The following is a 23,233-nucleotide window of genomic DNA, read 5'->3' as shown; positions in this document are numbered from 1 at the left end:
CCCAGGACCACTGTGAGGACGCACGACGCCGCCTGTGGCACAGGAGCTAGTGCGGGCTGGGGCACCGAGGGCCTCGGTTCCATTTCCAGGAAAGCACCCGAGTTTCAGGTTGGCTCCCCGGCCCTGGTCGGGGTGCGTGCCAGAGGCAACCAGTTGCTGTGTCTCTCTCTCTTAGCCTCCCCCCCCCTTCTACTTTCTCTGAAAAACCAACGGAAAAAATATCCTTGGATGAGGATTAACAACAACAAAAGAACGGAGTCTGCGCCCTGTGGGAGAGCAGTGATTTATGCATCGTGCTCATAAACAGGAGACGCACGGCTGCTGGGGTGCAGCTGCTGTGGGTGGGGCTGAGATGGCGCCCTGGCCTTGTGCGCCTCCTGGTGCTGGTCTAGCAACGCCGCCCGGGGCACCGCTGGTCTGCAGAGGACGGCGGCGGGCAGCAGGCGGCGGGCGTTCAGGCGGGAGATCGGGTCCGGCAGCAGAGCTGGACTTCTGCTCTGGCCTCGGTGCCCCAGGTCTGAGGGCTGGGGACACTGCTGGACTGATGCCTTCCTGTCAGGGCCCTAGGCCAGGTGACCAGGCTCGGTGCCCGTGACCCAGGCTGGCCTGAATGCCGGGTGCCGGGGGAGAGGCTGCGGGGCAGCCGGGGAGCAGTGCTGGTCATGGGGCCCGAGGTCGTCCTCCGGGGCGGGCGCCGGCCCAGCACACCAGATGGCTCTCCTCACGCAGGCCTGGCCGCCGGAGCGGAAACCCTGAAGAGCTGCCGCTGGCCCGGTCTCAGCTCTCCCTGGTGTTGTTTTTGCTGGAAGACAATTCTACAAGCCCCGTGGGCCTGGCCGGGAGCAGCAGGCGCCAAGTGGATTCGGACCTGCCTCCTCTGTCCTCTGAGCCTCTTCTTGGGCCTGAAGGCAGGGAGGCAGGGCCCAGGCTGGGTCAGGGCTGAGGTTATGGGGGGAGAGCTGCCTTGCTGGCCTGTCCCCTGCTCAGGACTGTCCCCAACTTCCTGTCCAGGGCCCAACCTGTACTCACTCTGTCCCCACGGCCTTGAACCCCCAGAGCAACACCCAGATTGAGGGGAGAGAGCTGAGGGCAGTGGCTGCCGAGTTCCTTGAATGACCAGAGAGGCAGCCTGATGGAGGCAGGGGGGCCGGGCCGGGCCTGGGACTAGGCCTGCGGTCTGCGGGCACCACTGCCCCGCCCCCCGCTCTGACTGCACCAGGCCCAGGGAACCGCCTCTTCACGCCAGCACCAGGGTTCATGCTTTGCTCTTGGGACGCAGGGCCCTGGGCACGGTGGCCAGGCCCTCGGCATCTCGGCCCAACTGCCCACCAGGAGTCGCCCTCTGCCCAGGGAGCTCCCGTCACCTGCGGAAGGTGTGTCCTCCCCTGACTTGTGCCCCTACATCTCAAGCAGCGGGTGGTGGCTGGGAGGGAACCGCCAGCTAAGGACGGCGCAGGCCGACACGGCCCATCTAGTGGATGGATGAGGGAGCCACAAATCCAGGCCACACCGGCGCACAGGAGGGCAGAGGTCAGGGACGGAGTGGGGTGCAGGGCCACACAGGGCTGGGCATCCTGAGGCCATGGGGTACAGGGTGGGCTGAGGGTCAGGGTGCTCCCACGCACAGGCTCTGCTCGGTGCCGGCGGGGCCAGGACCACGGTCGGCTGTGTCAGCAGGAGACGAAACGGACTCGCCTTGAGCTGCGCCAGGACCGGCCGCCGTGAGAGCAGGTGAGCCCACTGGCCAGGCTGGCGGCCCCTCCTTGAGGACCCCTCTGCAGCAGTGCCCAGGTAGGAGGCTCCCTCGCACGAGGGTGGGGACACGGCCCCGCAGCGTCCCAGGGCTTCCCGCTCCAGCCCCGAGGCCACGAGCCAGCACTGAGACCCAGGGTCCTACGAGACAGCCACTGAAATAGAAGCTGGCGTGCCGGCTCTTTCTGGGACTTTTATTTCTTTAAAATAATTCATACAAATGGTTACAGTCACGAACATGATTTTAACCAAAATACTGCTAGCCTACCACATCAGCAGGACGGCACCGCAAAGGCCAGACGCCGCGCCTCGCACCCCTGGGGCAGCGCCGAGGGCCGGGCACTGCGTGCTCCCTCCCGCTATTTCGCGGTGCCGTCTTCATTTGGAACGGGGGTTCATGCCAAAATTAGGAAAAACAGCCTTGGTTTTGTTTCTCTAAATTATTCTAAAAATAAGACAAGCGGATAGAAAAAACAATGCACGGTGGCGTAGAAAGAAAAACGGGAAGGATTCATAGTCCTGAGAAGTTTGCCAACTGCCTTGCACGGCACGTTCCGCAGAGAAGGAGCGATCCGAAGGGCTGCTGACGCCCCTCGGCCTGGTGGTGACAGCTAAGCAAACAAATCCTTGGTGATGTTCTAAAGGCTGCACACAGACAAGGACATTCATGATAGAATTAACTACTAACTGCTTTTGCTTAACGAGGACGCAAAACACGGGGCAGCACGGGCCCTCGGGACGGGACTAGTCAACGTGGGGAGGCCGGCGCCACCTCCCGCTGCTGGGCGCCCGGACAGTCTCTGGAGTGCCACCGCCATCCCAGGGCGCCTCCGCCGCCGGCACCTGTCCGAGGCCCGGCCACCGGCACCCGGCACCGAGGCTGCAGCTCCGCCCGCGCTACAACTGGTCACTCGAATGGTCTCTATCCGCCTCGGGCTTGACGGTTTGGCCGGGAGAAGGGGCGTGGGGCGGGTGGGACACCGGGGGCAGGCCGTGGGACAGGGACATGGCGCTGGGGACAATGCCTTCCACGGCAGCCGGGATGCCACTGGGAGCCACGCCCACCACGCCCGGGGGGTACCTGCTAGGAAAGGAGGGAGGCCACCATGAGCCCAGCGGCTGGGCATGCTGCGCCCCAAGCTGTCTGCTGGGAGGACCCCGCCCTGGCCCCCTGTGCCTCCCCGTACCCTGGCCCACCCCTCCGCCTCCCCATACCCTGACCCCCCTCCGCCTCCCTAAATCCTGACACCCCCTCTGCCTCCCCATACTTTTTTTTTTTTAATATATTTTATTGATTTTTTACAGAGAGGGATAGAGAGTTAGAAACATCGATGAGAGAGAAACATCGATCAGCTGCCTCCTGCACACCCCCTACTGGGGATGTGCCCGCAACCAAGGTACATGCCCTTGACCGGAATCGAACCTGGGACCCTTGAGTCCGCAGGCCGACGCTCTATCCACTGAGCCAAACCGGTTTCTGCTGCCTCCCCATACCTTGACCCCTCCCTCCACCTCCCCGTACCCTGACCCCCTCCGCCTCCCAGTACCCTGCACCCTGCTCCCAGCATGGCCTCCACCCCCATGGTCTTGTTCCCACCGCTGAAGGCCACCCCGCTCAGGCTCTGACTCCTGACCTTGGTGTCCACTGGGCCGAGGGAGCACAGACATCCAGGCCCAGAGCCCGGGCTGAGCCCCTCTCCCCGAGAGCCGTCCCCGAGACCTGTGTCCCTGACCACTGCCCTCCCCCGCCCGCTCACCTGTAGGCGGCCCCGTTGAGCTCGGGGTGCACGACGGCCGGGTCCAGGCTGGCCCAGGGGGCGGCGGCGGCCAGGTGGTCCTTGTTGACGCAGTTCTTCAGGCTGTCGGGGACCCGGCCTGGGCGGCAGGGGCACGGGAGGACGGCGTCCGTGTTACACAGCTGCCACTGGGGGCCCCAGGAGAGGCAGCTCGGTCGAGAACACGGGTCCCCCCGCCATGCCTCCCTTCCTCCCGGCTCCCCTCAGCGTGGGGGTCCCGTCGTCTGGCAGCCACCGCCCCCCCCCCCATCCGCTAGGCCTGGGGCTTTCGGAGAGCAGCTCAGGCCCAGCCCAGGCTGACACGTGTCGTCTGGCTCAGAGGCTGGCAACGCGTGACCCCTCAGCTGAACCCCGGGGTGACAGCGAGGGAGGGTCATAGGGAGGCGCGGGAGAGGCCTGGCTGCACGTGCTCGGCCAGAGGGAAGACCAGGCTGAATGGGTGAGAGGCGGAGGTGCCCCCACCCCCGTCACCTGGTGGTGCTCACCTCACAGAGCCTCAGAGGGACCCCGGGCCCTGGCGCCCCGCCCCGCCCACCTGTGATGGCTCTCCGGATCTCCCGGGCCGCCTCCTCGCGCATCTCGATGGACGCCTGCTCGCTGTACCAGGCCGCGTGGGGGGTGCAGATCAGGTTGGGGGCATCCTTCAGGGGGCCTTGGCTGAAGCTAGGACAGCACAGCGCAGTCAGAGCCACAGCCCGGGCGCCCCCCCTCCATCAGACCCAGGGTCCTCAGGCACTCAGACTTGTCCGCAGGCTCCTGACAGTGATGGGGGCGGGGGGGGGGGGGGGCCTCGCCTGGAGGGAACACTGGTCCCGGGAGCTTCTGGCTCGGACCCCAGGCCCTCCTGGCACCACCCACCCAGGCTGGCCTGTGGCCTCAGACTGGCTTCTCGGCTGTAGGGCCTCTGGACATGGCCACATGGGGGCCGGCCACTTCGCACACCTGGGCAACCATCAACACCATGCCCTGGGCATCCGCAGGAAGTGCGGGTCTGAGCCCGCCCCCTCTCCAGCAGGTACAGGGCCCTGAGAGCGGTCCCGGCCCAGGTGCTGTGCTGGCCGCCGCCTGCTGAGACCTGGCCGGGCCTGGTGGGAAGGTCCTCCTGGAGCGGGGTCGTGGGCTGGACACGAGCCCAATTACGCCCCTGCCCGTGGAGGGTTGGCTGCTGGAGGCTGCGGCCTGGAGGTGCCCATGGGCACCGGGCCTCACGTCATGGGTGCTGATGCCAGCAGGCAAGGGGCCTGAGCCGGAGAGGTGCGTCCGGGGACACCCAAAGCCCTGCCAGGACTCACCTGAAGGGCTCCGACTCGTGCACGTCCAGGGCTGCGCCCCGGATCCGCCCCTCCTTCAGGGCCTGGGCCAGCGCCTTCTCGTCCACCAGGCCCCCACGGGCTGTGTTCACCAGGAAGGCCCCTTGTCGCATCTGGAAGACACCAACGACGCCCAGAGCGGTCAGCCAGGCCGCCTCACCACCTGCTGCTGGCGGGAGGGCAGGGCAGCAGGACGGCGCGTTGGCACTTCCCGGGCAGCCACCAGGCTGCCGGGCTCTGCGGCGAAGGCCTGGGCTGTGCCTCGCGGTCCTGGCTCCCCCGGGTGGTCGCAGGCTCAGTCTGTGTGGCCCCCGGCCCCGCTGTGGGAGCAGCCCCGGCTCCTGCTCTGCGGGATGCAGGGCAGCTCAGGACACCGGGTGAGCGTGTGGGTCGCCCAGTGCCAACACATGCTGTGATGTAAGCCTCAACCCTCGGGCGGCCCCAAGACCCTCTGGTCCCCATTCCCACCCCATTCGCTGGGAACTTGGCACCAAAAGCTCAGCGGCTTCACGTCTGCCATAGGCCACGGCCTTTTAGGGGCTCCTGGTGGGGAAGCCCAAAGCAGGCTGTGCGGCCAGCTTCCCATCAGGACCAGGAGCGGAGAAGGGCACTGGCCCTGGGACAGGGGGGTGGGGGGGGGATGCGGGCGGGCAGGCAGCTAGCAGGAGCCCTCTGTCGCTCACTGTGCATGCCTTGTGCTGGCAGAGCGGGCCCACCGCCGGGCCCCGCCCTGACCTCTGGCCCCGCCTGCCCCTGCCCCGCCCTGACCTCTGGCCCCGCCCACCTGCTTGACGGTGAAGTCGTTGACCAGGTGGTGGTTGTGCTCGTTGAGGCCGCAGTGCAGGCTCACGCAGTCGCTGTGGAACAGCAGGTCCTGCAGGGTGCTCACCCTCTGCAGCCCCAGGGCCCGCTCGGTGCCGTCCGGCAGGTAGGGGTCGTAGAAGAGCACGTTGAAGCCAAAGGCCTTGGCCCTCAGCGCCACGGCCTGCCCGACGCGACCTGGGGGGAGACGGGCGTCACCTCGGCCAGGGCCCCCTGCCTCCGTGCATACGCTCAGCGTGGGATTAGACCCTCTGGGCTCCAAGGCTTCTGCCCCCCGATACTGAGCATGGGGCCACCAAGCCAGTAGCCATGGGAACCCCCACGCGGCTGCGCAGGGGATGGGCTTCAGAAAAGGGGCAGGGGCTGGAGGCAACCCACAGGGAACACAGATGGACGCTTAGTGGACACGAGGGGGCAGTGCACGGGGTGGGGCTGTGGGTCCGGCCTGCCCCCATGTGTGCTGGGCCAGACGCCACCCACCCCAGGACAGGGGCCACTGCGTGAGCCGTGGGTGAATGAGGGACTGTATGGCAGCGGGAATACCTTCCTCCCCCCACGGCCGCTGCTGGGGACAAGCCCTGGCGGGCAGAGTGGCGAAGGGACCTCAGGGCCACCTGACCCGCCCCTGAGGGCCACATCCACTCAGCCGTCACCACAGGCAGGGAGGGCAGCAGGTGAGCACGAGTGTGCGTGACCTGTGGGCACCCGTGTGATGTCTACCTGGGGCCCGTGTCTGGCGTTCCTGGGCCCAGAGGCCCGCACAGCCTCAGGGGCGGAGCCCCCTGCACCCCTCACCGTCTCTGGTTGGGGGACCTCAGGGACCTCATCGTCCGCTGAGCCCACGCAGAGGCGGACTCACCTAGTCCTATGATGCCCAAGGTCTCCCCACGGATCCTGGCGGCTCCGGAAGCCACTTCCCGGATCTGCTCGACGCTCTGGACGCGAGTGCCCTCCCGCAGCGCCTGGTGCAGCCAGGTGGTCCTGCGGTACAGGTTGAGGATGTGGCACATGGTGGAGTCGGCCGTCTCCTCCACGGACGCTGCCGGCACATTGCAGACAGCGATGCCTGGGGACACAAGACATGCTGGGTGGTCACACGGCCATCCCGGTGCTTCACGCGTGAGCGGCCAAGGCCACGCCCAGGCCACCCAGAGGCCACAAGACAAACACCAGGTGGGAAAGCTGCTCACGGGGCGGACGGAGGAGACAGGACAACGGGGCGCCTGGGCCCTGGCTGGACCACCTGCTCCTCCACCTTCCGGGAAGGGGTCAAGGTCAGGGAAGAATCTGGAACCAGCCACACACCTACAGGCCTTGCTCCTGTCTTCCCAGGCCAATGGAGGCTTCATTTAGAGGGATGGGCCCCATCCTCTCATCCCCCGCAGCCCCCCATGGCCATCCTCATCCCCTGAAGCCCTGTGCCCCCATGTCCCCGACCTCCAGCCTGACGGGCCCCCTTAGCAGCAGAGTGACCCTGGAAAGTGAGCTGCCTCGAGCTTCTCCATGCAAGCCTCGGCCCCCACTTCTCTCCACGGGGCCCTCGCCCACGCTGCTCCTGGGATCTGCCCCCGTGGCTCCGGCCCCTTCCCATCCCCCCTCTGAGCCCTGGCCCTCACCCCCCTCCCCAACAACCTGCACGGCGCACCCCTTGTCTCTGTCTCCCTGACGAGGAGGCCCCCGGTGGCTGGGTTGGGGCCCAGTATACAAACAGCTGCATGAGGACCCAGGAAGGGCCGCACCCCAGCTCCCGGGAAACGCAGGAGGGGCGCAGGGAGGCCGGGTGGGAAGCAAGCTGCTGCCCCCCCGAGAAGGGACTTCCGCATCCCCACCGGCCCGGCCTGCGGATGCCGGCAGGGCGTGCCCAGGCTCCCTGGCCCACGGTCAGCCCAGCCGTGAGATCGTGACCGAGGGCCGACAGCGCAGGGACAGGAGTGTCCAGGCCGCAGCCCCCCCTGCAGGCGCCTCCCGGAGACACTGCCTGGGACAGGTCAGCAGTGACCCCAAGGCCTGTGAGGCTCCCCATGCTGCACCGGGGGAGGGGGCAACGCCAGACACCGGCGGTGCCAGCTCGGCCTCAGGTCTGCTCGGTGTGGCCGCGCCTCCCTGGCCGTGCAGCATGGTGCTGTCCACGTCTAATCCGCTTCACTGTCATGTGCATGTGTGTGCATGTAGTCACACGTGTAGACACTCATGCATGTCCTAACTCACAACACGTACCGCCTTTCCCGTGTCTCCTGGACGGAGACGTGTGAAACCCAAGGACACACTGGCCTCCGGCCCAGGGAGCGTGGGAAGCTGAGGCCGAGTGCCAGCTGCCCCAGACGGCACAGGCGCGGGCAGGCCGAGGGCAGCACTGGAGCCTGCACGTGCCGGGGCCGACCGCGTGGGGCCCCATGACGCCAGCTCGCAGGTCGCCGGCAGCCAAACTGGAGGCTGCAGCGGAGGCTTGCTGTGCAGCAGAGCAGGGCACGGCCCAGAAGGGGGAGCCACACCGGACACCCGCGGGCCCGTCCTACCTAAGTCCCCAGCCGACTTGATGTCGATGTTGTCAAAGCCGCTGCCGATCCGGACGATGATCCGGAGGGCTTTGAACTTCTCCAGGTCCTCCCGGGTCAGCGTGATGGTGTGGTACATGAGCGCGCCCACCGCCTCGTTCAGCACCTGCGGTGAGGACAGCGGCCGTGAGTGCCTCGCAGGCGCCCGCCCGCCTGGCCCAACACAGCAGCGGCCCGTGGACACCTCCCCTCAGCCCCGCCCTGGCTGGGGCCACCGAGGGCCCCGTAGCTTCCTGTGCGCGCAGCAGGCTTGCTGGGGTCGGGAGCCACCTGAGCCGACCAGGTGCCTCAGCCAGGAAAGCAGGCTGGACACAGACACATCGTGGATGGAGAATGCTGAGCACCGGGGGGCAGTGTCCAGAACCAAAGCCCCAGGGCGTGCGTGTCTCCGAAGTTCAGTCAAGGGCTCGCTGCTGTCATTGCAAAACCACCAGCAGGAGCACACACCTCCCGGGCAGGGCCAGCGCCAGCACACCGGCTCCCCGGGCCCTCTGTGGGGGCCGCTCCGTGGGGGCTCCTCGTGGGTCGAGGAGGGCATCGGGCCCAAACCCCAGGGTTGGGTTCTGAGGGGGAAACGCTCTGGCAACAGCCAGATGCAGGCGGATGACCCACAACGTCCATCTCCGGGCTCCAGGGCAGAGGCCACGGACGGGCCGCTCTGGATGGCGGGGCACTGGTACGACAGGCGTGTCGTCACTGGGGGACAGGGCTTCTCCCCCCGAGGTCGGAGCCGTGGCCCTGCAGCAAGGACACCTCGGAGTCGCTGAAACAGTGGCCGGTGGAACCCTGGGCTGCTGTCTGCCCACTGCAGGCTGAACCCCTGGACGGCAGGAAGGCCGAGTCCCCGCTGCGCACAACTTGCCGGGCTCCCAGGCGCCACGTGTGAGCTGAGGGAGAAGCCTGTCGCACCCAGAAGAGCCTGAACGTGGACCCGTTAGGTGGACGGGTAGAGTGGGTTTCCACGTGTGGGATGCAGGGCTACGGCCCGCCGCCTCTCACAACAGCCTCCGCTGTAGCTGGACGTACAGCCAACCAGCACACAGCTCCCTGGAGGCGGCGGCCTGGGGGCCACTCTGAGGGCCAGGCGGATGGCTGGTGGCGGGACAGGGGCTTGGACCCTGGTCCTGCAGGCACCGGGCTGGCCGGGGCTTGTGAGGTAAAGGGAGGGGCCTGGGACCAGCTCCTGGAGGCAGGGCAGCGCTGAGTGGGTGTGCGGCTGACCTGCTGGGTACCTGCCAGGCCCCGGGGTCAGGGGAAGTCAGGCAGCGCAGGCAACGGACCTCTGTGCCAGGACGGACCTGGTGCGGGAGGGCCCACGGGGCAGAGGGACGAACCAGGAGTGCGTGGGGAGGACACAGCTGCGGCAGTGAGTGTGGCGAAGGCCCCCTCTGCCGTGTGAACTGGGGGCGGGGGTAGCCACAGAGCTGGTGAGGGGGGCCGTGCAAGTCGAGTGTGGGCAGATGGGAGGAGCCCACTGGGCAGGCACAGCCGTGCCCTAGACACAGGTGGACCCACCGACGGAGCCCGAGGAGCAGCAGCCCCGGCCTCAGAGACACGAGGCGAGGCCTGTGCAGGGCTGGGCGGGCACACGCGGCCCTCGCCAGGGTGAGGCGCAGCTGCCGACAGGCCAGACCGACAGCCCTCGAGGCGCAGCGCGCCCGCAGGCTTGATCCCGAGTGAAGTCTGCGCTGCTGCCGGGAACCGTGCTCCGTCCGGGCGAGGACCCAGGGGCCCGCCTGCTCCCACGGTTGGGCGCGTGGCTGCGTCCAGTGCTTGTCCACGCCCTGGGTGTCCATTCTTAGAAACAAACCAGAGGGTGGACCACAGAGCCCTCCAAAGGCTCCGGGCGGCCTCCAGCCACACCCCGGGGGGCGCCCCCCGCCCGGCCGCACAGCGCCGGGCAGTCTGAATGGGAACTGTGCTGGGTGCGAACTGCTAGCTATGATTTTAGCTGGAACTTGCCCACGTGTGTGTCTTGACAAGCTGTTTTTTCACGTCCTAGGCCTTTCCTAGCCCAGTGGTTGGCAAACTCATCAGCCAATAGAGCGGCAAACCACGGCTCGCGAGCCGCAGTTTGCCGACCACTGTCCTAGCCTACTGTTCATCACCTGGTGCCAGGCGAAGGCTCAGTATAAGAACGAGGACGCTCCTCAGAGCGGCTCCCCGCCCAGCCGTAGCGGGAGGCCACGCTCCAAAGCGGCAGAAAGCCCACAGCCGGGCCGTCCCGCCCGGGACCCAGGGGCAGGGCCGCCGCGCTGTGGCCTCCGGGCCGCTCTCCGTGCAGGTTCCCACGGCTCCTGTGGTTGCAGAGCAGCCGGCACCCGGGTATCCTGTCACCTCCGGGAGGAAGTCTGTCCCTCAGGTGGGGACCTACAGCCTCCCAGAGGCACCGGGCAGATGTCCACTCAGGCGCCCGCCCCCCTGCAGCGGCGTGGCCCGGCCAGTGACTAACCCGGTGACCTCAACTCCAGAACAGGGGACCCAGGTCCCACCTGCAGAGGCTCCGAGCAGGGCCTGGCACTCCCATGGCAGCAGGGCCCCAGGGTGCTGTTCGGGCACCGTGGCAAAGTCAGGGTTCGGTGGGCACCGGGCACAAGCTTTCGGGGGCGTCCTTCCATTTCACTGGTCTCCTGAGTCCACATCTACAAGAATGGGCCCCTCGGAAGCCTTCCAGAAGGTTCCAAGACGAGCCGCCATGTGCAGGCCCAGCACCGATGCTTCAGATGTCTCCTTGCAAGAGCCCAGCTGCCTCGGGCCACAGCCCCGCGTGTTCCCGCAGCGAGCGGTGCCCCGAGCACCTGGGGGGGGGGCGTGCCCTGCTGGTTTGCGGTTCCCAGGGCCCGGAGCATCGTCGACCACACCCGTCGGTCCTCCCTGCTGCGGGTCCTGCCAACACCCTGGTCTCCCCTGCCTCGGGCACTTCCGCATGCGACGTCTCCTTGCCGTCCAATCATACGGCCTCCTACCCACCGCTTCCTGCAGGACGGACTGTCCTGGTCTGGGGCATTAAGCGTACCCCTCCACACGGTCCTCCAGTGCCTCACGGGTCAGGGCCCCCTCGGACGTCACCAGGGCTCACCAGGCCTTTGCCACAGACTGGAGGCCACTCCGTGTCCCCTTGGGGGGCTGTTTACAGTGTCTGTCCGCTCGGCACGGACGCAGCCGCCCCGCAGCCACCGGCCACGACAGAGCACGGACGCAGCCGCCCCGCAGCCACCGGCCACGACAGAGCACGGACGCAGCCGCCCCGCAGCCACCGGCCACGACAGAGCACGGACGCAGCCGCCCCGCAGCCACCGGCCACGACAGAGCGTTCCTGCGCTTTCCCTGGGCTTCCCTCACTTCCCACCGGCCCCAGCGCCTCCCTCCGGGCACTGGCTCCCCACCAGCCCCGATGGACGGGTCAGGGCGGCCCGTCTTCCTTCACAGGTGCCGTCTTTAGGGACAGGAAGCTGCCTGTGCGGCACGAGCCGTCCCACCGAGCGTCCCAGCGGCTCCGAAGCCCCGGTGGCTGGGCTGGCCTTGGCTTTGCCGGCACCACCTCCCCCGGCGCTGGCAGAACCTGAACTCGCGTGGTGGGGTGCAGGCACCGTTCCTCAGGCACCGCGGTGACCCGCCTCCTTCCGCGGCACGTACATGAGGTCGGCATCCAGCCGCTGGGGGGCGGGGCTCCCCGCCCAGCGACACGCAGCCACTGCCCCCCTCGCCACACCTGTGCGGGCGGCCGGGGAGCCTGCGTCAGCTCCCCGCTCCAGGAGCCGGGCTCCTCCTGGTTCCCGGGCATTCCCATCCAGCCGTCACGTCTGGGTTCCAGCAGAAAGGGGGACGGTGCTGACCCAACTCGGCACGCGGCCGCCCCCGGGGAAGTGCTGCCCAGGTCTGTGTCCCCGGGGCACCCGCCCGAGGGCACCCGGTCACGCTCCCGGGCCGGCCGCCTCTCCTGCCTCCTCCTCTCCATCGTCTGGGCTTCTCTGGACTGTCCTTCCGACGCTCCCACACCATCTGGTGCCCCCGTTTTAACGCCAGCTCCTCCTGGGCGAGCGTCCCGCTGGCTGAGGGTGCTCCCTGCACAGGCAGGAGGCACTTCAGAGCTGAGGACGCTCCGCCGGGAGGTGGACGCCAAGGGCAGAGGGGCCGTCTGTCCGTCCGTCCGTCCGCCGGGTGGGGCGGGGCTGCCACTGGCTCCGTGGGAGGGATTCACTTGCTGAGGCGGTTCTGGCCAGTCACAACTGGAGAAGAAGCCGCTGTTTGGTCTTAGTTTTCAAATTTATTGGCAAAACTTGTTTGAACACCGCTGGTGACATTTCACAACTCCTCCCTGCGTCTCTTCCGTCCCAGGGACTGCTGTTTTCAGGAACGTCTTTCCAGTCTGAGAGCTTTAGGGTTCACAAGCTGCCAACGTTGCAGAGGGTGCCTGTCCCAGCAGCTCCCTCGGGACAACCTCGCCCACCTCCAGCGGCCCTGCCTGTCACTCGAGCAGCCACCACGGACACAGGCCTGGCCGCCAGCACCACAGACACCGCCCGTCAGCTCCTGTCACGTGCGCCCGCCCAGCCCCCGGCACCGCCGTCCCCCACCAGCATCTCCTCGCCCGAGAGACCAGCATGGCACCCACGCCCTCAGACCTCAGCCCCCCACCGCGGCCCTAGCGCCTCCTGCAGGTCGCAGGTCTCTGGGCAGCTCGCTTTCTTGCAGCGTCCGTCGCCCGGGGGAGGGACGTCGCATCTCAGGGCAGGAGCCAGGAGCCAGGAGCCAGGCTGCTGGGGACCTCACGTGCGTGAACTGTGTTTCTCTGGCATAAAAACCAAAGGTGTGGCCGTGGGGTGTGACAGGCAGGTGCCCAGCCTAACGGGAAACCACCGGCGTCTGTCCTCCTGGGGCCGCCGGCCGCGCCGCTGGCCCTGGTCCCTTCAGCCTCGGGCACTGTCCGCCGCGTCTCCGCAGGGTCTGGCCCAGCCGTCGTTCTGAGACTCCGTCAGAAGCGTGGACGCCACACCCGCCCCTCTCCCCACCCACGCCCTCGTCCGGCCTCCTACCCCCCTAGGTCCTCCCACAGCTTGGCTCTTTCAGATCGAGATCCTCGGCAGCGTTTGCCACTTTCTAAGCTATCAGTTCCCGGTCGAAGGTCACGCTCTCTTCTCCCTTTGGCTGTGGCTGTGCTCATGGCCTGGGGTCTCCGCTCAGCAAGCGCCCCCTCCACTGCCCGTTACCCTGGACTGTGGGCGAGGCCACTAGCCTCCCCTCCCAAGGGGGTGGCAGCCTAGGCTGGGGCAGGAGCCGGCCGCCTACGGCCCGAGCTCACAGCTCGTGCAGACGTGGAGGCTGCTGGGTTCCGTCTCGTCCTTTCTTCGGGCCTGACCCAGACCAGGCAGCCCGGTTCGACCCGGCCCGCGGCAAGGCCGGGCCCGCAGCTGCCCCTTCCAGAACAGCAGGCGCGGCCACACCAGGCCCGCCCCCCCAAGGACCGGCCTTCGGCCCGCTGGCTCTTGGGTGCTGCTGGTTTTAAAACCGTGTCCAGCTTCCGCCCTGTCTCAGTGGGAAGGTGGTTCTGAAGGACTTAGTTGGCCGTGACTACAAACAGAAAACCAGGTTAACCCACTTCCCTTCAGGGGGACCCCAGGGCCCCCGAGCAGACACCACGGTGGGCTGCACCAGCGCCACCGCCCACCGCAGGCTGCCGGGCCCCGGACCCACAGCCCCGCCCTCTGGCAAAGCTGCTGTGACGGAGACTGAAAAGCTCCTCAGAGTGAGTCCCGTCTCCTCTCCCCGCCTGGGGCCGGTCCCGCCCCCCACGCCCCACGCCACGTGTTACCTTCTCGTGGATCTCCTGCGTGGACTGCGCGTCACAGAAGGCCACCGTGGCCACGTCCTTCAGGATGGGCATCTCCACCGTGCAGTCCCGGCCGTCCAGCAGCGCCACCAGGGGCCGGGGGTGCAGGGGCCCGTTCATGATCGGGGGTCGGACGCCTGCAACGACAGACACGGTGCTCAGCCTCCCGCTCGGCCTGGGAAACCCGCTGCCCAGCCACCCCCACGCCCGCCACACCCTGGGGACGGCGCTCCACGTCCAGTCACCTGACCCTCGTCAGATGTGAGTGGAAACCGGCGGGGAAAGGACAGCTCGCTGACACCATGACAGACGCTGGTGACCGGACCCGCAGGGCGGGGACAGCCAGGCGCGGGGCCGGGGCCGGGGCCGGGGCCGGCCGGGCGGTCTCCACGTGGCGCTGGCTGCGGCCTGGCGGCCCCCAAACCCCGGCAGGACGGTGCCGAGGCAGAGGGTGGACCCGGGGACGCAGCGGGACCCGCCCTCCCACACGAGAGGGCTCAGCTCCTCCGAAGGTGAGGCAGCTGCACCTCCTCTGGGCGAAGGGGACACGGCTTCCCCGGTGTCCCGTCCGTGCCGGGCCACCCGCCCCCTCGCAGGGACTCGCAGGAACCTCCCGCCCAGGCCAGCGCCCAGGGCTCAGGAGCAGCCAGGAGGGGTGACCACGCCAGCCCACTGCCACACCGCCCACCACGGCCACCGCTGTCGCGGGCGCTGCCACCCACCGCCCTCGCGGACAGCGGCGATGCGGAGGTGCCGAGACCCGTGCCGGCGGCCCCAGGGTGGGGTCTGCAAGGCCCGACCACTCCTCCAGGCCCCCCGCCCGCCCGCCCGAGCAGCAGAGAGCTACGCGCCCAGGCCCGCCTCGGCTCCACCGGAGGGAGAGCCGTCACCTTCGTTCCCGCGAGAACAGGCTCCCCACTGCCGCTCCTAAGTGACGTGTCAGCGCCCACTCCCACGTCCAGCCGGTCTACACGGTCCACACGACACAACCACCCACACGTGCAGGGCCCTCATCCCACGTCTGACCCTGCGCACTCTGACCCTGCGGCCTGACCTGCCGCCCGTGGGGGAGGCACCGGGGCCGGAGGCCCAGCTGGGACCAGGACTCAGCGACTCAAGAGAAGCAGGCTGCCCTCGCCCAGCGTCAGGGCTCCTGGCCAACGGCCGTGTGTGTGTGTGTGTGTGTGTGTGTGTGTGTGTGTACATGTGTGTGAGTGTGTGTGTGTGTACGTGTGTGTGTGTGTGTGAGTGTGTGTGTGTGTGTGAGTACGTGTGTGTGAGTGTGTGTGTGTGTGTGTGTATGTACGTGTGTGTGAGTGTGTGTGTGTGTGAGTGTGTGTGTGTGTGTGTGTATGTGTGTGTGTGTGTGTGTGTGTGAGTGTGTGTGTACATGTGTGTGAGTGTGTGTATGTACGTGTGTGTGAGTGTGTGTGTGTGTGTGTGTATGTACGTGTGTGTGAGTGTGTGTGTGTGTGAGTGTGTAAGTGTGTGTGTGGGGGGGCGGAACCATCCAGGGGGTGCAGGTACGGGGCTCCGCAGCGAGACCCTCACCCACACGGAGGCCACAGACACCAGAGCAAACGCGGCCCCCGTCGCCAGCCGCGGGCGGGGTGGCCGGCGGAACGGCAGGTCTCCATCGGCCCCAGGACCACCCCCACCTCCCCCCGCGCACCGGCCTGAGCACCCCGCCCCGCCGCTTCCCGACAGAAACCAAGCACAGCAGCAAACACGCAGCAAACACGGCAGCGGGCGCCGTTGCCGCGCAGGAGCCCCTCAGTCCTGACGCACTGCGTGGGGGTGCAGGCCGGCGGACGGGCCTCCCGGGCGCAGCGCCCCCGGCGGAGCGGGCGAGGGTCAGCACGGCCTCCACTCGGCTCCCCTACCAACCTGACATTGCCTACAATGGGCTCGGCTTCCACCACCATGAATTCGACTTTTCACCGCGTTCTATCTTCGAGTGCCCGGGCAGACCTGCGTCCCGTCACGGGATCCTCATCCCACGTCTTTACGGCTCGAACCAAAGCTCCGCGGCTCTGGGTCCACGGCAGCCACGGGCGCCCGCGCCAGGCTCAGAGTCTGACTAAAAATCAAACACAAGAGACACGTTAACACGCCGAGCGCCCGGGCCTGACACCGCACGTCCACCAGGCGGACTGGGTCCACGCCGCGGGGGCGGGGCCCGACGCTGGCGAGGGAGTGACCGCGGGGCTGTGGCCAGGACGGAGACGCGGCGAGAGGCCTGCCCTGAAGTCCGGCCGATGTCCCCTCCCTGAACTGGGCCCCCACGGAGCTCTGTCCCCATGACCCAGGAGGCGAGGGGGCAGGTCTGCAGCCAGTTCTGGAAGCTTCTACCTCAGGTCCCTATGACTTGCAGCAAGGCCCCACGGAGGGCGCAGTGCAGCCCCGGCAGGGACGCCAGTTTCCCACAGCGAGCCGGGGGGGGGGGGGGGGGGGGGGGGGCGCCAGGCCAGCACACGCACCACTGGCCTCCCGGGCAGCGCCAGGGACCGGCGCTCAGTTCAGCCGCTCTCGCCCAAGTGCTGCGTGCGCAGCTCTGCCCGGCGGGGTGACCGGACGGTGGCCAGGGCCTGAGGGCACGGAGGCTCGCACCTGTCAGGGACCAGCTCGAGGCGGTTCCGGGCCTGGGCACGGGCACAGGCTGACCGACAGGTGTGCGCCGTGACCACAGGCAGCCCTGCAGGTAGGCTCCCGGGAGGGCCCTGTCCCCGCCACTGGGAGGCCGGGCAGCCTGGCGCCACCACGGCCGGGGACGGCCCACGATGTACACAGCCTCACCCCCGGGACCCGGGCTGCGGGCCCCAGGAAGCCAGGTCAGGACCGCCAGCTGCAGCCGGTGCCGCCACGCGTCCCAGGCATCCAGGACGGCTGCTCCCAAGGGCTCCGCATCCGGAAGAATCTCCCCTCCATTCCTTCTGTGGGGCCGAGTGCCACACCGACCCTCATCTCGGCTCCCCGCCACGCAGGCTCACGGCCCTCCTCCCCGCGGTGGGCTGCGCACCGGCCCGGGCGGAGGGAGCTAGGCCATGCAGGTCCCCTGTGGCCCCGCCCTGAGGCCCGTCCCCCACCGGATCCTCGCTCGCGGCTGCAGCCTGCTCCACCGGCCGACCCTCATGGCAGCAGAGCCCTCCCTCCAGGTCAGGGATGCCCCACCCAGGCCAGCCGCCCGGCCCCCGCCACGCCCACTCCGCATGGACAGCGGCTCCCATGTGACCGACTCGACACCCTGAGGAGGGCCCCTCCGCCTCTCACGGCGACTCACAGCCGAGTACTCGGCTCTCGGCTTTAGGACACGCGTGACTCGAGAACACGGGAAACGCGTTTTCATTGCAAACGACGGACCCTTTAACTTCGCTGCATAAAGTGCCCCGTGAGCCAGTCACCGCAGCCCCCCGACCACCGGCCAGGACAGGGCGGCGTCCGAAGGCCCCCGACCACCGGGCAGGACAGGGCGGCGTCCGAAGGCCCCCGACCACCGGGCAGCAGGTGGCGGCAGTGGGAGGCCAGTCTCGCCCTCGGCCCTGACCTCCACAGAGGACGCTGCGGACAGCGCCAGGTGCGAGGGCCCGGGCAGCACACAGCCCGGAGGCCGCCGGCGCAGGTCCCGTGATGGCCAGCAGCGGTGGAACCCGCCCGTCTCAGCGGGCCCAGCAGGGCTTCCTCGGGACACCAGGCCTGAGTGTCCCACAGCGAGGCGGCCTGCAGTGGCTCCCGCCCGCGGTGGGACTGGCCCTGGCAGGAGGGGCTCCCCCGGACCCCCAAAGGCCTGCAGCCCGAGGCGAACTCATTCCTTCACCTCCTCTCGCTCCCGAGATTCCCAGGGTTGCCACGAGCTCATTCCAAACAGGCAGCGTTCCGTCCAGGCAGCTGAGCCGCCGTCTTCACACCCGCCACCCGCCATGCCCCGATGGCCAGGACGGTCCTGCCCTCCGAGGGGCCCGGGGCTCAGCCCCAGGGGTGATGGGTTGGCGCTGTGCACCTGTCCCGAGGGTCCTCGCCGCCCTCGGAGGTGAACCAGGCCCCGCGGTGCTCGGGCGTCACGCCCTGTGGTCCCCGTGCCCCCACCCATCTTTCGTGAAAACTGCATCGAGGAAGCTCTGCTCTGCCCACGCTGGCCGCGCTTCCAGGTCCGGAGTAGCTGGGGGGCCTGCGGGTCCCCTGGCTCGGGGGACGTGGCGTACAGGGACAGCCCCGCCCCTTTGGCGACCTGGTCGGTTCATAGTGGGGAGTGGGTGGCCAGTGCCCAGGACACCTCCCAGGCAGCGACTCGGTCCCCTCAGCCACAGGGCCAGCGGGCAGCACGAACGGGTCACCTCACGTTGCATCCGGCTGCCCCAGGGTTTAGGTGTGAGACCTGCTCTGGTCGGGCTGCCCGTCCAGTCTCCCACCAACTCCCAGCAAAGCTGATCCCCTGCCCTCACCCTCACCTCACAGACGGGCTGTCAGAGTGCCTTCCCGCCCGGGCGGCACCTGACACCCCAGCCCCTTCTCTTCCCTCGGGCCCCCCCCCCCCGACCCCCCGCCTCGGCGTTCACCCCGGGACACGGGCTGTGCTCGTTCACAGCCAAGAGGTGGCGCGTCAGCCCGCCCCGCAGGCACCTCTGCTCCTGCCTCTGCGCCGGCGGCAGCGTAGGCACTGAGTTCTCACAACGCCTGCCGTGCCTGCCGACCGCCACTCGGCCAGATTCGCCTCCGGGCCCGACACGCCCACTCCCGCAGCCAGCGGCTCAGAAAGGTGACAGCGGCCGGCGTGGCCGCGTGCCGCACGGAGTCCAGGACGGAGGCGACCTGCTCCCCACAGCGCACCGTAGCCTGGCCAGGAGGGACGGCCGACGTCAACGGACCAAGCACCACCCGCGCGAGACACCAGCACGCAGCGCGGGGCAGACCTCCGACCACCTCCATCGCCTCCACCTCCATCGCCTCCGGCACATCTACAAGGGCCTCAAGCCGTTCATCCGAGAAAATGGAGCGAGGGAGGGACGTCACCGAGGGGGGATGGCCGCCGGGCCGGGGCCTGCACTGCACGGGCACTCCCAGGAAGGACCTGGGTGCAGCTGGCACACTCCGGTCACAGGAGGCGCCGAGCCCTCTCGAAGCTCACCCAGAACTCGGCCCCAAACGCCCAGCTCCTTTCCCGCCCCGTAACCAGCCCCTCTGCTCGGGCCCCGTGCTCAGATCCTGGAGGTGAGAACATCAGGCTCCTGGGAGGAACACGGGGCAGCCACTGCCCCCCCCCCCCACGCGACAAGTACCCGCTGCAGGGAGACCCGCGGGGCCGCAGGACTCACATCAGATTCAGAACGACCCGTGGTCGGCGCCAGCCAACCGCAGTCACAGCCTCTGCCACGGACGAGTCACGTGGACACCGAGCCCTCCTACATGGGCACCGGCCACCTGGCGGGTCCAGAACAGGCTGCAGTGCTGCCCGGCCCCACCAGGGGGCCACCCAGGTCCCAGCCTCACCAGGTCACCCCGCCCTCCATGCCCAGAGCCCCGCCCTGGCACGGCTGCGGCCACCTCCCCAGAATGATAGGCAGAAGCAGCACTAAGGGCCTCCCTGTTGTCCTCCTGACAACAGGCCCCCAAGTCCCCCGGCTCTGTAGGAAGAGGGGTGTCCTCTCAGGAGACCGAGGGGCTTGAGGGGCCAGTGCACAGCCCCCTGGCTGAGCCGAGGCTGAGCTTCTGGAGATGAGCCCTGACATGGGGTGAGGTCCTGTCCTGGGGGGCAGCCGCAGTGCGGCGTGGGTCACCCCACCTGCATGGACGGCAGGGCCAGGGCCAGCCAGGGCTTGAGCCAGCTGTCCCACAGTGAGGAGGACACCCCGGCAGGGGTCCTCCCGGCCACAGCAGGGCTGGGTGCTCTAGGAGAGCGGGCACAGGACACGTGCCTCACGGCGCCCGCCCTTGACCACCGGTGGCACCAGGACCTACCAGCGGGGTCTTGGCCACAGCACAGGGGCCGGCCAAGTGCATCAGCACCAACAAGCAGTGCTGGCTCCTCAGGCCGCACTGCCCAGGCTGCATGCACTGCCCAGGACACTCCCACGGAGGCCCGGTGCTCCGGCCCAGGAAGCCCCACCAAGCGTCACCCAATGGGCTGTGGGGAGCCGCGGCCGGACCTGGCTCTGAACCCCAAGCGCCTTCTCCTGCAGAGACGTGCTCATCTGCCTGCAGAGGACAGGGTCCCTGGATGCCACCACGCAGGGGGGTGGGCGGCAGTGCCTCAGCCCGATGCCAGCTGCCCAAAGCCAAGTGCGTTTCCATGCAAAGGAAGCTGCTGCTTTGAAGAGGAGAAGGGGAGGGGCCCTCATGTGCGTGCAGCTGACCCTCTGACCCTCCCACCACCTGGAGCGGGGCGGGGGCGGGGTGGGAGGGGGGGAGGCTGGTGCAGCGCGCCGGCAGGAAGGCCGCATTCACCTCCTCCTCGTGGGGGTGGCTCAGCACCCGCAGGCCCTCCTCACGCCGCGGGGGATGAGGAAGTGAATCTGCCCTAACCCCGACCAATCGCAGAGGTCATCGCTGTGAGGGCTGGCTCCTGGCCAGGTGCTGGCCGCTCCAGGGACTGCCGGCTTAAAGCCCGGTTCTCGGCACCCTGGCTTCCCGCGAGCAGAGCAGGCAGAGGGCAGGGCCGGGCGCCCAGCCAGACAAAGCTCCGGCCTCCCACCCGCAGCTCAGGTGCGGCGGCACCCCTCCCTCCTGGGCTCGGGCTCCGAGGGCGGGGGGAGGGGCGGGGAGAGGAAGCAGACCCCCCACGGACGGCAGACGGGCGCTCCCCGCCACGCCCGGCCCTTCCCCGGAGGAGGCCCCAGCCCTCCCGGCTGGGAGTCCACAAGGACTAGAGTGCAAGATGGCCACCGGAGTCGGCGGGGCAGGGAGGCAGCTGCCATGGGGCCCCTGCCACCCAGGGCCCTCCCCAACCCGGCCTGCAACCCCACGGCCCGGGCTCAGGCCCCCCGCGTGGCCTAGAGCCCCCGCCAAGGCCCTCGTTTCTGACATCTTCCAACCGCGAGGGGGGAAGGTGCCAAACACAACTGGGTCCAAAGCTCTTGAATTATTGAGGTGGAAACATCGGCTGGGGAAGGGCCTGCGGCCGGCGGTTCGCGAAGTTCTGGCGGCGCCCCGCCTCCACCTGTGCACCACGCAGAGGCTGCAGGGCTGTGCCCGCTGAAGGCCACGAGCGGGCGTTTTTAGAAATGGACAGAACATCCCGATGGCGGAACAGGGCCGGCTACAGCACAGCCCCACTGAGACCACCCGGCGGGAGGGCGCCTGTTGCTCAGAAAAAACCCTCCGTTTTGAGGGTTGCAACCTCCCAAGCAGCCCAGCATCCAGGGCAGCCTGGCCGCCCTCAGTGGGCAGCAAACGGGCTCGAGGAGCCCCGGGCCAGAACGCAATTACTTTCCTTCCTTTCAAAGCAACTTGTGTGCAGTTAATGGTGTCACTGTGTGACAGTCCCCAGCCCGCTAAGCCCTGGGGGTAGTCACAACAGGGGGTGACAGGCCCTGGCCCCGGGGCAGACCGGGCAGCGAGGGCCCAGAGCCTCTGGCCAGGCACCAGGGTCTGAGATCTGAGGCCTGGGGGGCGGACCCCGGGACCTGGGAGGTGGGAGCTAACGTTTGGGGGGGGCGGACACCCGGGACCTGGAAGCTAACGTTTGGAGGGAGGACACCCGGGACCTGGGAGGTGGGAGCTAACGTTTGGGGGGGCGGACACCGGGACCTGCGATCTGAGGCCTGGCGGGTGCGGGCACCGTGGGTCTGGGAGAGCCGGGATCAGGGAACCTGACAGGCGGGGGACTGTGAATCACGGGGTCAGAATGCCGGGGGGCGGCTGGGCCGGGGGCTGGAAGGTCGAGGACCCGCGCCCCTTTGTGTCACCTGCGCGGTGGCGGGCGGGAGGGCGGCGTCGGCGCACGCGCACTCCCACGCAGCAGCACGCGCTCGCGCTCGGCGCTCCCCGGCCCGGCCCCGCCCCCAGGCCGCCGGCGCGCGCACGCCGGCGCGCACGCGCACTCGCACACAAAGCGGCGGCCCCGCCCGCCGCCCCGCCCCCGCGGCCGGAAATGCGCGCGCGCGGCCTTACCGAGCGGCAGGCCCTTGTTGAGCAAGTGCGAGCTGCCCATTGAAAGGCGCGGGCGGCCGCGGGCCCCGATGAGTCCGGCGCGCTCCGCCGCGAGCCTGGCGCCTGGGGCGGCCTGGGCGCCGTCCGCTGCTCCGCCCGCTCGCCTGCGCCCCGGCGCCGCCGTCCGAGCCGCGCCGCGCCAGCAGCCGCTCCACCGGGCGGGCGGGGACAGGCGCGCGCGCGCGCACGCGGGCGGGGCTTCCGGCCCAGCGGCCTCCTGTTTCCCGGCGCGGGCGCCGCGCTGCACCACGCGGGCGGCTGCAGACGGCGCCCGCCCGCCCCGCCCGCCCCGCCCGAGGCCAGCCTGCCCACGCCCGCCTCGGCCCCACACCAGCATCTGCCAGGCCCGGGCCTCCAAGCTTCCTCCTTCCGGTGGCACCAAACACGCGCCCGCCCCGCACACCTACCTCCCCAAACACGGGCGTGATGGGCTGCGCTCGCCCAAGCGGGCAGCCTGGACGGGAGGCGCCCGGCGAGCTTCCTGGTCCCCTGTGAGCTCCGCGCTGGAAGCCGGGGGCCGAGAAGGCAGAGCCAGGGTTTCCGGGGCTTGCCCTGGGGGGCGGGAGGGGGCGTCCGGGGAGGTGGCCGGGTGTGGCTGAAAAGAGTTCCACGCCCCAGTCTGTCCGGCCGTCACCTCCCGCCGGTGCTTCGTTCAGGAGGTCCAGAGGGGCCTGGCCCCAAGGCCAGGTGCTCCGGCGCTGAGGATGGGGGGGACCCGGCCAGCCCTGGGAGGCCCTGTGCCCGGAAGGGGCGAACGCTGGACGGTGGGGCAGTTCTGTGGAACAGGTGGACCTTCCCGAAATCATTCCTGCTGTCTGTTTGTTTTTATAATTCATAAGTCAGTGAGAAAGTCGGGGGACTCATAAAGGATGATGGGGAACTAGGTATCTGTTTGCAAAACCAGTGCTTTTAACCCTCACTCGGTGCTCACCTATGAAAACAGCTCCCACACTGGCCCAGCCACCGTGGCCCAGGGGTTGAGCTTCAGCCTGTGAACCAGGTCACGGTTCGATGCCCGGTCAGGCC

General features: G+C 68.7%; 1 protein-coding gene across 6 annotated transcripts; it reads right to left on the bottom strand.

Annotated features, from left to right (window-relative positions):
* Positions 1 to 303: 303 nt before the first annotated feature.
* Positions 304 to 22,686, bottom strand: CTBP1 (C-terminal binding protein 1). 6 transcript variants are annotated; one of them, XM_054708762.1, is made up of 10 exons: positions 22,615 to 22,686; positions 15,953 to 16,145; positions 14,048 to 14,202; positions 8,197 to 8,341; positions 6,540 to 6,746; positions 5,643 to 5,857; positions 4,841 to 4,971; positions 4,084 to 4,211; positions 3,510 to 3,627; positions 1,921 to 2,836 (listed from the first exon to the last, which is right to left on the bottom strand). In XM_054708762.1, exons 2-10 carry the CDS (start codon positions 15,957 to 15,959, stop codon positions 2,650 to 2,652), a joined length of 1,293 nt encoding a protein of 430 aa, XP_054564737.1. In that variant the 5' UTR covers positions 15,960 to 16,145; positions 22,615 to 22,686; the 3' UTR covers positions 1,921 to 2,649. The 6 variants fall into 6 exon arrangements, with proteins under 6 accessions (XP_054564735.1, XP_054564737.1, XP_054564747.1 ...); XM_054708772.1 differs by lacking the exon at positions 22,615 to 22,686 and adding an exon at positions 22,169 to 22,234; XM_054708760.1 differs by lacking the exons at positions 1,921 to 2,836; positions 15,953 to 16,145; positions 22,615 to 22,686 and adding exons at positions 304 to 902; positions 22,169 to 22,399.
* Between the last annotated feature and the right edge of the window lie 547 nt (positions 22,687 to 23,233).

The sequence above is a fragment of the Eptesicus fuscus genome, chromosome 2, assembly GCF_027574615.1.
Source record: "Eptesicus fuscus isolate TK198812 chromosome 2, DD_ASM_mEF_20220401, whole genome shotgun sequence".
Lineage (NCBI taxonomy): Eukaryota > Metazoa > Chordata > Mammalia > Chiroptera > Vespertilionidae > Eptesicus > Eptesicus fuscus.
Note: the sequence above shows the minus strand (reverse complement) of the source record. Positions and strands in the feature narration are given on the sequence as shown.